Below are 13,680 nucleotides of genomic sequence, written 5' to 3'. Positions count from 1 at the left end.
TTCAAACTCAGCGCGGGTATCGGCGTATATCGCGCAGCACAGTGGTGCAGTGAGTAGCACTTTCGCCTAGCAGCAAAAGGGTCGCTGGTTCGAATCCCGACCACGACACCATCTGCCTGGAGTTTGCATGTTCTCCCTGTGCCTGCGTGGGTTTCCTCCGGGTACTCCGGTTTCCTCCCACACTCCAAAGACATGCTGGTAGGTAAATTGGATCTTGTCCAAATTGGCCCAGTATATATATGTATATCTGTGTGTATGACTGTGTGTCCCAAGCGTGTCACGATCCTACGGGGTAAAATGACCGCACCAACCAAGCAGACTCTGGCTGAAAAAAGCGCCCAGAGGCGATTCAGTTCGCATTAGTAGCGCTATACAAGTCATTCATTCACCCACGATTTTGCCCTGAATTTCAGGGCAAAAAAGTGCGCGGTATACGCTGATAAATACGGTATATAATATGCAGAATCTGGGAGAGAAGCTGGTGTGATTAGGGGAAGAAGGCTTATTTTCTCCTAATATCAGAACCAGTGGGTTAAAAATGAATATTAACAACATTATATACTGTATACACACACTCTATTCTGTGTGTGTATATATATATATATATATATATATATATATATATATATATATACATATATACACACAGAATATTGTGTGTATATAATGTTGTTAATATTCATTTTTAACCCACTGGTGCTGATATTAGGAAGAAATAAGCCTTCTTCCTCTAATCACACCAGCTTCTCTCCCAAATGCTGCACCTCTGATCTGGTGAATCTGGAAGGGAGATATTTCAGTGGAAGAGCTGTGAGATCTTCAGATCCCACTTTAATAAACTGTCTGTTATGTGACAGAACGGTCATGTGCTGTGATGAGAAGCGGAGAACATGTTATCTCAGCTTATTAAACCGGCAATGCTCTGAGATGAGCGGTGATCATCATGACCTCGGCTTATCATGGTTTATTAAACTGACACCTAAATGAGAAGTACAGATGAAGCTTGTTTGGCTGTACTTCTCCTGTGGATCACAGGAGTGCAGTTGTAAGCCTGGCTGGGGAAAGATCTGGACTGTATGGTTGGGATCCACCCAAGAGATTGGACCATCACCTGGCTCAGGCTCTCAGTGAGCCACTGAGAGCCTGAGCTAGCCGCTCCTGCCCCCTTCACAGCCCAGCGCTCCAGTGAGTGTGTGGAGGGCAGAGCAGAGAGCGGTGACTGACAGTCACCAGCTCACAGAGCACTGAGAACCAAGCGATCAGTAGTGTTTGATCACTCAGTTCTCACTACAGAGCTGGCATGGGAAGGATGCAGCATTGCTCCAATGCTGCATCCACCTAGGTAAGTATGAGTTAAAAAATAAAATACATCTCGTTTTTATTTATAACGTTTTTCTCCAGGACCTCCACAAAATGAAGTTAACCTTCTGCTCTGTTCTTTTAACAGGTTGATGCTGCCGTGACCCCCGAGGAGCGCCACCTGACCAAAATGCAGCAAAACGGCTATGAAAACCCAACCTACAAGTTCTTTGAACAGATGCAGAACTGAGAACACCACAGCAGCCTCTGGTCTCGGACAGCAGATTGATTGCTTCACTGCCCATCGGTGTTCCACTCTATACATATATAAATATAGAAACAGAAAATTCAAAAAAAAAAGTTCATGTTGAGAGAATAATAAAAAAATTCAAAAAAGGGAAAAAAAAACACTGTTTTATTATTTACTCATTTCCGCCTTTTGACAGCTGTGCTGTAACAAAAGTAGATGCTTGAACTAATAAACTAAAATCTGTAATGTATTCTCTTAACATCTCTCTGTCTTTACATAACATAATTCGATGAATGTTTTTGTGTACTGTAAAGAGAATAGCTGTCTTTAATCTAGTGCATGAGTAGCTGCCTCTCCTGATTATTTATCATGTAGATCCTAAAAACCGGTTGTATATTATTCTTGTGAATTGTGACAAAAAAAAAAAAAAAAAATCAGTCCTGGTTAAAAATTGCTTTACAAACGATTGGGGGTGCATTCTTCTGTGTACGTGAGGTTTTTGCTGCTTTTTTTCATTTCTTTATTTTTATTTTTTTTAATTGCCTAATTAATTTTTTTCACCTCCGCTATGCATTTTCAAAAGTAAATCTAAATTTATTTTTTATTATTCTTTTTTTTAATACCATGCTCAATTTTTTTTTCCTCTACTGTGTTATTGTACAGATTGTACTGCTGTGTTTAGTGGTGTAGAAAATCATGAAGATTACACATTTGTTTTTTTGTGCCTGTTTTATGTGCACACTTTAGGAGTTGCAAAAACAGAATTTAAAATAAAATTGAACAAAAAAAAAAAGTATATATATAAATATTTTTTTCTTTTCCATGTACCTTTGGAGCTTTAACCCCATCAGTGCTGGATGGTCCCGGGGACACAATGTGTTTCGCGATCGCCTGGCTTTTACGGGGTTGTTTGTTGTGTCTCTGATAATTCTAAGCACTTTTTTTAAAGGAGAAATAAAGTGCCCTGCTGGAAAACAAAAATAAAATAAAAATTAGCAGAGATTCCTTACAAAATGACAACTTTCTGCTGGATGATTGTACAGAATCATTGCTTATGAACTAATAGCTTTCTACACTGTGTTACATAAATAAATTTAAAAAAAAATCGGATGTAATGAGCGTTGTGTTTTTATTTCATAACAATGATTGTTAAAAAGAAACAAAAACATTTATATATATTTTTAGGTGTTTTAAATCTGATTAATAATGTATTGAAAACCCAAGGGCAGAAATAAAGCAGAAGTCTAGGTTTTTTAACCCCCTACCCCTTGCACACAAAAAAAATGTACATATGTAACTTCTTGCCCCCAAAAGGCCCGTTCAATAATGTCAAAACACCTTTCTCCTGTGGAAGTGGAAGGTGGTCCTTACTGAACAGTTCTCATAGAACATCATACTGTAATAGTCTGAGCCCAGACTGCATGATGACCCCCACCTGGGGGGGGGGGGGGGGGGGCGAGATTATTGACAGCATGGGCTCAGAGGAAGTGAGTTGAATAATGCTGGCCATTAGCCTGGAAGATTGACTAGCGGGCCAGCTACAGACTGAAAATTGCAGAAAAATCTGGATTTCTTTTACACTTTAAGCCCTGGTTCACACCGTTGCGTTTTGAAATGCGATTTGACACGTCAACTTGCATGTCAAATCGGCGGCAACTGCCGGCAATGGCACCGTCCTAATCGGTGTGACGCCGTATGAATTTCAAAAAGTAGTTTCTCTACTACTTTTTGCGATTTCGGACGCGATTTATATTGACATCTGTGCAGAAACTTCACAGATGTCTCTGTAATCGTGGCTGAAATCAGCACTGACAGGCAGGAGTGAAATCGTGCAAGTTTAGCTGAACTCGCGCGGCTTCATTCCCGCAGCCCAGTGTGAACCTGGGCTAATGGAAATTATTTCTCTCCACTCTAATATCAAAATTGTTCTATCGGGTTGAGGTTAGGACTCTGTGCAGGCCAGACACGTTCCTCCACCCTAAACTCGCTCATAAATGTCTTTATGGACCTTGCTTTGTGCACTGGTCCAAATAATTTGGTGAAGGGGGGATTATGGTGTTGGGTTGTTTTTCAGGGGTTGGGCTTGGCACCCTTAGTTCCAGTTAAGGGAACTCTTAAGGCATCAGCATACCAAGACATTTTGGACAATTTCATGCTCCCAACTTTGTGGAAACAGTTTTGGGATGGCCCCTTCCTGTTCAAATATGACTGCACATCAGTGCACAAAGCAAGGTCCATAAAGACATGGATGAGCGAGTTTGGGATGGAGGAACCTCACTGGCCTTCACTGAGACCTGACCTCAACCCAACAGAACACCTTTGGGATTAGAGTGGAGACTGTGAGCCAGGCCTTTCTTGTCCAACATCAGTGCCTGACCTCACAAATGTGCTTCTGGAACAATTGTCAAACATTCCCATAGATACAATCCTAAACCATGTGGACGGTCTTCCCAGAGGAGTGGAAGCTGTTATAGCTGGAAAGTGTGGGCCAACTCAATATTGAACCCTACGGACTAAGACTGGGATGCCATTAAAGTTCATGTGTGTATAAAAGTGTCCCAATACTTCTGACAATATAGTGTGTGTGTATACAAATGCGCATATATATATACACAGCCCTCAAATTTTCCACTTGCATTTTGCGAGTGGAAAATGAGGGCTTGCTAGCTGGGCTGCCTGCCTGGGAGAGGGGGGGAAAGCACCGCCGGCAAGGTTGATCGGGAGCCATTCTCCCAGCGATCGCCCCGGGGAGAAAGAGGAGAGCCACGGGATAGCACGCTGTTACCGGCAATTGCATTATAATTGTCTCCACTCTGCTCGACACAGCCCCTGACCTGCGCCTGTGATAGACAGAACGCCGGTCCAATGCTGGGATGCGTTCTATTTATCACAGCAGTCAGGGGGAGGCGGGGCTGTGTCAAGCAGAGCGGCGACAATTATAATGTAAGCGCCGGTAACAGCGTGCTATCCCGCAGCTCTCCTCTTCCTCCAGCCATGCAATTCTCTGCGCAGGCAAGGCTGCATTGGGCACAGTGTGGCTGCAACGGGAACAGTGTGGCTGCAAAGGTGGGCACAGGTGAGGCTGCATTATTGAGCACAGGTGAGGCTGCATTGAAAGTTGTTAATATTTATTTTTGTAACTTATTTTTGCATAAAACATTTACGTGTCATTTCATGAGATAACTTATGAGGGCGTATTTAGGGTTGGGCAGGGTAGGGATTGAGTGGGGCACTGGTGGCAAGTAACCCTCGAGGCTTGGCTAGTAGCTCAGGACTTGAAATTTTGAGCCCTGTATGTATGTATGTATGTATGTGTGTGTGTGTGTATGTATATATATATATATATATATATATTTCTAAAAAATTAAGCTGCGCTGTGAGAAGTTAAATAAATTACAAATATAAACATGTGTCATGCATTAACAAGATGAGTGTATGATACTGGTGACAGCATCAATAGGGGCTATTCAGGCTCCCAATCTGCTCAAAATAATACTGATAAACATAAACCTATTATACTTCAAAATAATATAAATCACAAATGAATATGGTGAACTCAAATGATCTTAAAAATACGAATCATATATTTGTTAGGGCCATGTGCCCTGTAAAAGTCTACAATATTAAGGCAAGAAAGTTCCTGCCATCAAACAATACTCCAAGCATGGGCGTCCGCTGATTTTTTTTCAAGGGGGGGGCGTTTCGGCAGCGGCGATGCGCAGTCGAATTTAACCCTTTCTTCAAACGCTAGCGGTGGTTAAAAGTGCCCCGCTAGCGGCCGAATAGCGCAGCTAAAACGATGGAAACGCCGCTTTTTAGAGGCGCTTTACCAATAACGTGGCCAGCTGGCTGTGTGAAATAGCTCTTGAGATAATTCAGCTTCACTCCATGCCCATATACAGTAAATATAGCCTGGAGAATGTACAGACCCCCCCCCCACTTCAGCACAGATGGACCCCCTATCCAGCACAAACCCCCACTTCAGCACAGATGGACCCCTTCCTCCATCCCATTCAGTACCTCAGATCAGCGCAGCTCAGGCACAGCAGGTGCCCTCCCCCTAGGGTGACCACAATTCCAAACTACCATTCAGGGACACCCTCCTTTCCCAAAAATCAGCTTGTGCTTTAACGAATCACAGCACAGTGATTGGAGACACGAGGCGTGATTTATTATTTCTCCAATCACATTCAGGGGGTGGGATTGTGCTCCTCCAGGCATTCCCGGCCAGAACAGGTACTGTCAGTGAGTAAAGTGGTTATGTGGCAGCCTTTTTTGGGGGTATCAGATTGGCCGTGGGGGGGTTGCCGTGTCAGTTTCATTCAGGGACACTGTATTGTCCTGGAATGAATGTGCCCGGGACAGACCTACAAAATGCGGGACTGTCCCGGGCAATCCGGGACACATGGTCACCCTACCGCCCCCTGTGTACACATAAACACTGGAGGGGGAGGCGGCTTCACTCTGCTCGCAGTGCCTGTGTGACATCCGGCTCAAGACCGCTCAGACAGCCCGCGGCCGCAAGAGAAGGGGATGGTTGGTCAGGTGCAGTGGTGTCACCACGCACCAGACCACCCTGTGACGGTATTAGACGGTATTCTTCCCATAAAGAAAGTCGCCCAATATTCCACGAGGAGGAATATTCCTGGAATCGCCCAATAAGCCACACATGAGTCAGAGCTTACTGCTGGAACAAGACACTTTTAATGGCAGCATTCTGCTGGTATATATGCAGTTTACAAGCTAAATCCTCAATCACAGAACAATGAAATCTCCACCCCCTTTTCACACACAGTGGGGGCTCTCATACAGATTATAGGCAGACACTTCGGCGCCGACTCTGAAGACACATTTCTTTAGATAATGACATCAGTGAAGGTAATTACTAGTTGTAACAGAATACGTTATCTAGACAGCTTGGCTCGCATATAGAAGAGGTAATTACCACAATGAAGCAATCAGAATAATTAACATGAGCCCCTTATCTAATCACAGTAAACACAGGTCTCCTTCACACACACACAATAGATCAACCCCAGCCCCCATCCACTTACTCTACCCCAGAACGAGAGGTTAGAATTCAGGAACCACCCCAAACCACTCTTTTACCGAACCAAGGACACTATATGGGCCAACAAAGACCCCAACAGAATTCCAGAGGAAATGGTACACAGGGATACCAGACACCAAGGAATTTTAAGAAGAAACCGTTCAAGAAATTCTATAAGAAACCTTATCATAATAGAAGAAATTCAGAAAGAGATTATGGAGACAACAGAGGACAATACCAACACTATGATCAATATAGAAGACCTGAAAGAAGTCCCATACCGCTCTATAACAGATTTGAACCTATCAGACACCATCAGGAACCACAACCTTACTATTATCAAAACCATTATGACCAACCAACACAAAGACCTTTTTTAGACAGAGAGAGGAGAGACCACACTCCCAGAAGGGATTACAGAGATTATTACCAATCCCCCAGAAGGAGACAACAGGAACCACCCAGGACCCCCAAACAACGAACACCGGAATACAGACCAAGAACACCACCCGAAAGACGAGGGGATGCAGAGCGGGAAAGAGAAGCCAAAAGAAAAAGCGAATAATAGGTGATGGCATCTTCAATATCAGTGGACTCCCCCTCTCTACAGATGAAATAGCAGTATTAGACAATGGTCTCAAACATGCCCCAGCGAGAAGTCTCAATAAATTTGAAACTTTTATAGGAATCCAAAAATATATCCGCAAAATAAACATCAAAAAGTATATGATGAGCAACCCCATAAATACACTAAGAAACCTAATCCGGTAAATACAGTACAACACAGTAATCTACGTAATAATTCGGTATTCAACCCACAAGTACATGATAATCATTTCATCAATGTATTCAAAAAACTAGTGTTGCAGGATTTAGATACATTGGAAGTGAAAAAAGCCTCCAACCCTATCCATATAAAGAATGGTATTCAATCCTTAACAAAAAGATCTGACATCGTAATCAGACCTGCCGACAAAGGCGGTGGGGTAGTTGTACAATCGAAGACACAATACCAGATGGAAATCAATAGACAACTACAAGACAAGGATACATATACCAAATTATTAAGTAATCCGACAAATCAATATAAGAAGGAATTAGAAAAACTAATCCATTTAGGCATTAAGAAAGAAATACTAAACAAAAAAGAATCCCAATATCTGATTCCAGAAACATGCAGAATCCCCATTATATATACGGTTCCTAAAATACATAAGGACAAAATAAACCCTCCGGGAAGACCCATAGTCAATGGTATTGAATCATTGACAGCAAGAATGGGAGAATACCTTGATGGATTCATACAACCCGCAGTACAACAAACTAATGCATATTTAAAAGACACCAAGCATGTATTACAACTATTAGAGGATACTCCAGTGTTGAAAGGCAGGACGTTTATAGCCACGGCAGACGTCTCTTCACTTTATACCATAGTACAACACCATCAGGCAATCAGTGCCACGAAATGGCTCCTGAGAGAATTCACCACTTTAATATGTAAACAAAGAAAGTTCTTGATAAAATGCATAGATTTCTGCTTGAAACACAATTACTTCTGGCATGACCAGACGTATTATAGGCAGATAACAGGTATTGCGATGGGAGCCAAATTTGCTCCTAGTGTAGCCAATGCCTTTATGGCACAATGGGAGGAAGGTTCAATATACGCAGATATACCAATGGAACTAACATTATACAAAAGGTATATTGATGATATACTCATAGTGTGGAATGGTACCCAGCCAGCACTAGAAAAGTTTTTGTCTAAATTGAACCAAAATGATAAAAATATCACACTTACGTGGAACATCAGTGATACTATGGTCAACTTTCTAGATTTGGACATCTCGATTGTAGACAACACATTGGTGACAAAAACACATTTCAAAAATATTGACACTAATAGCTACCTATCCGTAAAAAGCTGCCATCATAAATCATGGCTTTTCAATATACATAAGGGACAACTAACAAGACTAAAGAGAAACTGCACATACCAAGAAGACTATGAAAAACAAGCTTTCTTTATTGGAACCAGATTTAAGGAAAAGGGATACACAGACAATTTTATTCAAAAACAGATTGAGACGGTATCAAAAATGGATAGAAACACCCTATTACAAGGACCAAAAATGAAAAAATACAAAAATGAGGCTCCATTCATTGTTTTAGATTACAACATACAACACCGAGAAGTTGAAAAATTGATAAAGAAACACTGGCACATTCTGAGAAGTGACCGAAACCTGCAAACAATATTACCGGATAGACCAAATATAGTGTATAAAAGAGCTCCGACGTTGAGAGACCTAATTGTCAAAAATGTAGTAGTACCTCCACCAATAAGTGGGTACACCTTTTTCAAAAGTAAAGGTTTTGTACCATGCAAATACTGCTATGCATGTAGACACTCTAAAAAACCACAAAAGAAAAGAGAAGACTTCATTTGCACCAAAACTGGTCAAAAATTTATTATTAATGACTTCATCACTTGCCATACAGAAGGAGTTGTCTATGTACTACAGTGTACTTGTAATTTACAGTACGTAGGCCGAACCAAAAGACCACTCATGGTTAGGATAAAAGAACATATCCAAAATATTTTTAATGGTTTTCCGAAACATACTGTCAGTAAGCACTTTGCACTTTTCCACAATAAAGACCCCACACATCTCACCTTTTGGGGTATAGAAAAATACAAAAAACCATGGAGAGGGGCACACTTGGTAAGATCCATCAGCCAGAAAGAATCTAGATGGATACATAGCTTACAGACTATGGTACCTGATGGAATGAATGTAGAATTTGATCTTAATTGTTTCTTAAGTAATTTTTAATTATTATCTTATTCATTGCGATTGCAATGCTTTATTCATTTGCTATTTACTAGCATTTTATAAATATATTATATATTTTTTAAATCATTATATCATCCCTATGCATTTTATTATGTTATGTACATTTCCTGATTATGCAGTTATGAATTGTTATTATATAATTTATCACGTTGGATTCATATACTTAGAGCATATTAACTCTGATTATTTTATATCAAGATATATTGCTTTAATATTTAATATCCATTTAGCTACTCATCCTAACATTTATGCGGATTATACAGCAGATAGCTCCATCGCCATATTCGGTTAATATCAGTCCCAGATTATTCACAATGCTGTGTATCACCAGGCGTATAATTCAATCAATGGCTTTTTGATCTGGGGCTACACTAAAATGGCCGCCGGGAATACACAGCGCTCTGGACTCATAGACATGTTTAAGCTGATCCTTACCCACCGTTAAAATGGCCGCTGCCAGTAAAGAGACACTTTCTCTGACAAAATGGCGATCGAGCTATTTCCTGCTGGCTCTTATAAATGACAAGTCCAACAACCAATCCGTCACCTCTGATGAAGCCACGTGACGTGGTGTAACATGTAAGGGACGGACTGATTTTTGAAGCAATACATCAGTAAGCTGTCATCAGCTGTTTCTTAGTTTCGTTTTCTTTGATCTTTTAAAATGCACTTGTTAGCGTTTTTACCAATAAATTAGCCTTGGTTTACTACACTATGGGAAGCTACCTTTTTTATTTCCCCATGCTGAGCACCACCGCTGCCAAATAGAAATCTGGAGCCTACAAACATTGGATTATACAGGACGCCCTGAACATCCACAGCTAGTTGCAGATTCAACAACACCCCTTGTGGATATCCATTTAATCAAGGCTTGATTACTACCTTGGGAAGGTAAGCGCATTGTGAGCCCACATTATTTGAAGATCCACATGAGAAGATCTTAAACATTTGTTTATCACTATTGGAGAAGTTTATATTTATTTTTGTCTTTATGGAACTTCCTACACTTTTATGCACGTATAAAGGCTGTATTGTTAGCCTATTATTCCAGGACTGATTTAGGCTTCATATTTATGTTTGCCTGCTGACTTTTGCAGCTATTTTTGTGCATACTTTTTTTTTTTTTTTTTTTTTCACTGGCCACTTGCTGGCTGAACGTTTTTATTCATTATTGATGTTTTTAATGTTTTTTAGCACTTTGTTTCAATTTTAGTTTATTATCAATGTTCACTGATTAACACTTTGATTACTTAGTCATATTCATTGCGCTCGTCACTTTACCTTTCAATAGATCAATTACCCTTTCAAATAGGGAGCTGGCTGAGGAAGGGACGTTAACATTTCAACAGAGGAATGAGTCACACCTGAAATCACCTGTTACCTCTAACACACACACAATTACTAGCAGGAAGAATTACACTGAAGCATATCCTTCACACCCCCCCCCCCCCACCCCCCTCCCTGCAATGCCACGGCCAGCAGGTCGCCTCTCTCTCCCTGTTCTAACCTGCCTTTTACCGCAGCGCTCTTCACGCTTCAACACCTTTTCGATTTTCCAGGGGGGGGGGGGGTCAATTGCCCTATGGAGCGGACGCCCATGACTCCAAGGGTTAATTCATATATGAAATCCACAGTTCACTTGACATCCGTGACTTCAAACAACAAAACACCCAAGAAATAGTGATAAATTGAAAGACAAAGGTTCCTCCACCTGAGATATTACTGCCGCTAACCAAATAGTTTGATCTTTTTTTAGGGAGATCAAAAGAGCCTGTGGCTTACACCCCAGCCCGGTTCTCTATGCTTGTCAGCAAGGTGTCCCTGCTCCTCTGCTCTAGTTGTCTTTGATACGGCTTGCGGTTAGTAATTCCCCATATTAAAATGAAAGGAAGTTCCATTCATGGCTGTAGTTTGCAAATCACTTCAGAAACTTCCTGGTAGACAGAGGACAGACACACAAGACAGACCCCTATATATGTGTATATATATATCTCCATCCAAACATTTAACCTTTTCAATCTCCAAAACAAATCTGAACCCTAACATGGGGTATGTTGGATTCCTGCTGTGCTCCCTTGCTTGAACTCCTAATCTACATACTTGTTCTGGGTCAGTGACTTTGAAATTACTGAGGAGGCCTTTAAACTCTGCAGCACACCTGTACATACAGAAGATCGCATTGCATACACCATCCTTGCCTAGGTGAGGTTGCAGGAAGGTAAGCATGAACAAGTAATACAATTATTGCTTAAAAAAAAAAAAGTCCCCATTAATGTAAGAGGGAGTGGACAGGACTTAGTCCACTTATTTTTTTATTTTTTTTAAATCCACTTTATTTTAATTTTCCTTTTCTTATTTCATACATAGATATGCCTATTCGGCATCCATTGCAATTCAATTAACATGCATTATACAAAATGTTTACATTCCTATAATATTCCCATGTACATCTCTTTATTTATTATATCCCAACCCCTCCCAACTTAGTCCACTTCTAAGTATAGTCTCCTTTAACCACTTCAGCCCCGGACCATTTTGGTGGTCAAAGACCAGGCCACATTTTGCGATTCGGCACTGCGTCGCTAACTGACAATTGCGCGGTCGTGAGACGTGGCTCCCAAACAAAATTGATGTCCTTTTTTTCCCACAAATAGAGCTTTATTTTGGTGGTATTTGATCACCTCTGTGATTTTTTTTTTTTTTTGCGCTATAAACAAAAAAAAGAGCGAAAATTTTGAAAAAAAAAACAATATTTTTAACTTTTTGCTATAATAAATATCCCCAAAAAATATATAATTTTTTTTTTTTTTTACCACAGATTAGGCTGATACGTATTCTTCTACATATTTTTGGTAAAAAAAAAAATCGTAATAAGCGTTTATTGATTGGTTTTCGCAAAAGTTAGAGCTTCTATAAAATAGGGGACTGTTTTATGGCATTTTTATTAATATTTTTTTTTACTAGTTATGGCGGCGATCTTTATCGTGACTGCGACATTATGTCGGACACTTTTGACACCATTTTGGGACCATTGTCATTTTTACAGCGATCGGTGCTATACAAATGCACTGATTACTGTAAAAATGAAAACAGTGGGTTGATATGGCGCACTCTGGGTATAGCTGTCTAAAAAGAACAATAAAATATATAAATGGAAAGTGGATGGGCAGGGAAGGGGTTAAAATCCATATATGGTATATAGTCCATGTACGGAGGTATAAAAGAGAGTTAGTAGATGGCTGCCAGTCCAGAAAGCTAGAAGAGGCTCTGAGAACAAACAAGAAGAAAGAGAATGGCGCCCTCCAAGTGCAGCATATTTAAAATAAAGGGATTAAAAACACTCACATATGAGTAAAGAGAATCGGGCATGTCAAGGGTTAAACGTGTTTCATCCGCATTAGTCCTGGTGGAGTGTGTACATCACGGGCTGATGGTGGAGATCTAGGTCCTGTCTGCACTGAATGTGTACAACGCTGGCCGGCTACTGGGACGGGGATCGTGGAAGCTCTGTGATGTAATGATGTTGTCACTTCCGGCTGGCGGGCGGTGGTAGTGAAGGGGGTTAATTACTAGGTGGCGCTGCAGGGCTTAAGTGTTCCCTAGGAAGTGATTCTTACTGTCAGGGGGCGTGGCTACATGTGACACGTCACTGATGACCATTCCCGATCGGGGGGAACAGTCATCAGTGACAGTGTCACTAGGCAGAATAGGGGAATGCCTTGTTTACAAAGGCATTCCCCTGTTCTGCCCTTGTCGACCGCAATCGCGGGACTCCTGGGAACATCGAGTTCCCGGGACCCGCGGCCGCACTCGCGAGGCACGTTGTGGGCGCGTGCGCACGCCCGATGGGTGCCAGATTTAAAGGGCCGTACCTGTACGCCAATCTGCCTGCCCGTGCCATGTTGTCGATGTAAATAGTCGTGCGGTGGTTGGCAAGTGGTTAATATTACAAAAGAAAGCTGTGTCTGATTTAAACCTTCAGGGGTCAGTGATTCAAAGTAATACATCCCAGAGGGTTAGCATGGCGGCTCCATTAGATCTCTCATGACAGGTTCACTTTAGCAGCACTATATACCTGATGTTAAATTAGTGGTGTGCCTTCAGGTACAGAACACGCAAGTACCAAGTACAATTAAATGCTGACCCATCAGCCAATCGCTTCATTCACCACAGCATGAAGAAATCTCAAGCTGCTGTATTTAATGAAATATTCCGCTTCC

General features: G+C 41.3%; 1 protein-coding gene across 4 annotated transcripts in view; it reads left to right on the top strand.

Annotated features, from left to right (window-relative positions):
- Positions 1-2,659, top strand: part of LOC120927870 (amyloid beta precursor protein) — a 344,594-nt gene extending 341,935 nt beyond the window's left edge. For all 4 annotated transcript variants that reach the window (XM_040338835.1, XM_040338837.1, XM_040338833.1 and 1 more), the window contains one exon: positions 1,448-2,659. In XM_040338835.1, coding sequence (XP_040194769.1) covers positions 1,448-1,549 — 102 coding nt within the window. In that variant the 3' untranslated portion in view covers positions 1,550-2,659. The remainder of the gene's footprint in view (positions 1-1,447) is intronic.
- Positions 2,660-13,680: the final 11,021 nt, after the last annotated feature.

The sequence above is a fragment of the Rana temporaria genome, chromosome 2 (genome assembly GCF_905171775.1).
Source record: "Rana temporaria chromosome 2, aRanTem1.1, whole genome shotgun sequence".
NCBI lineage: Eukaryota > Metazoa > Chordata > Amphibia > Anura > Ranidae > Rana > Rana temporaria.
The sequence above is the reverse complement of the archived record's forward strand: the minus strand, read 5'-3'. Positions and strand labels throughout refer to the sequence as shown.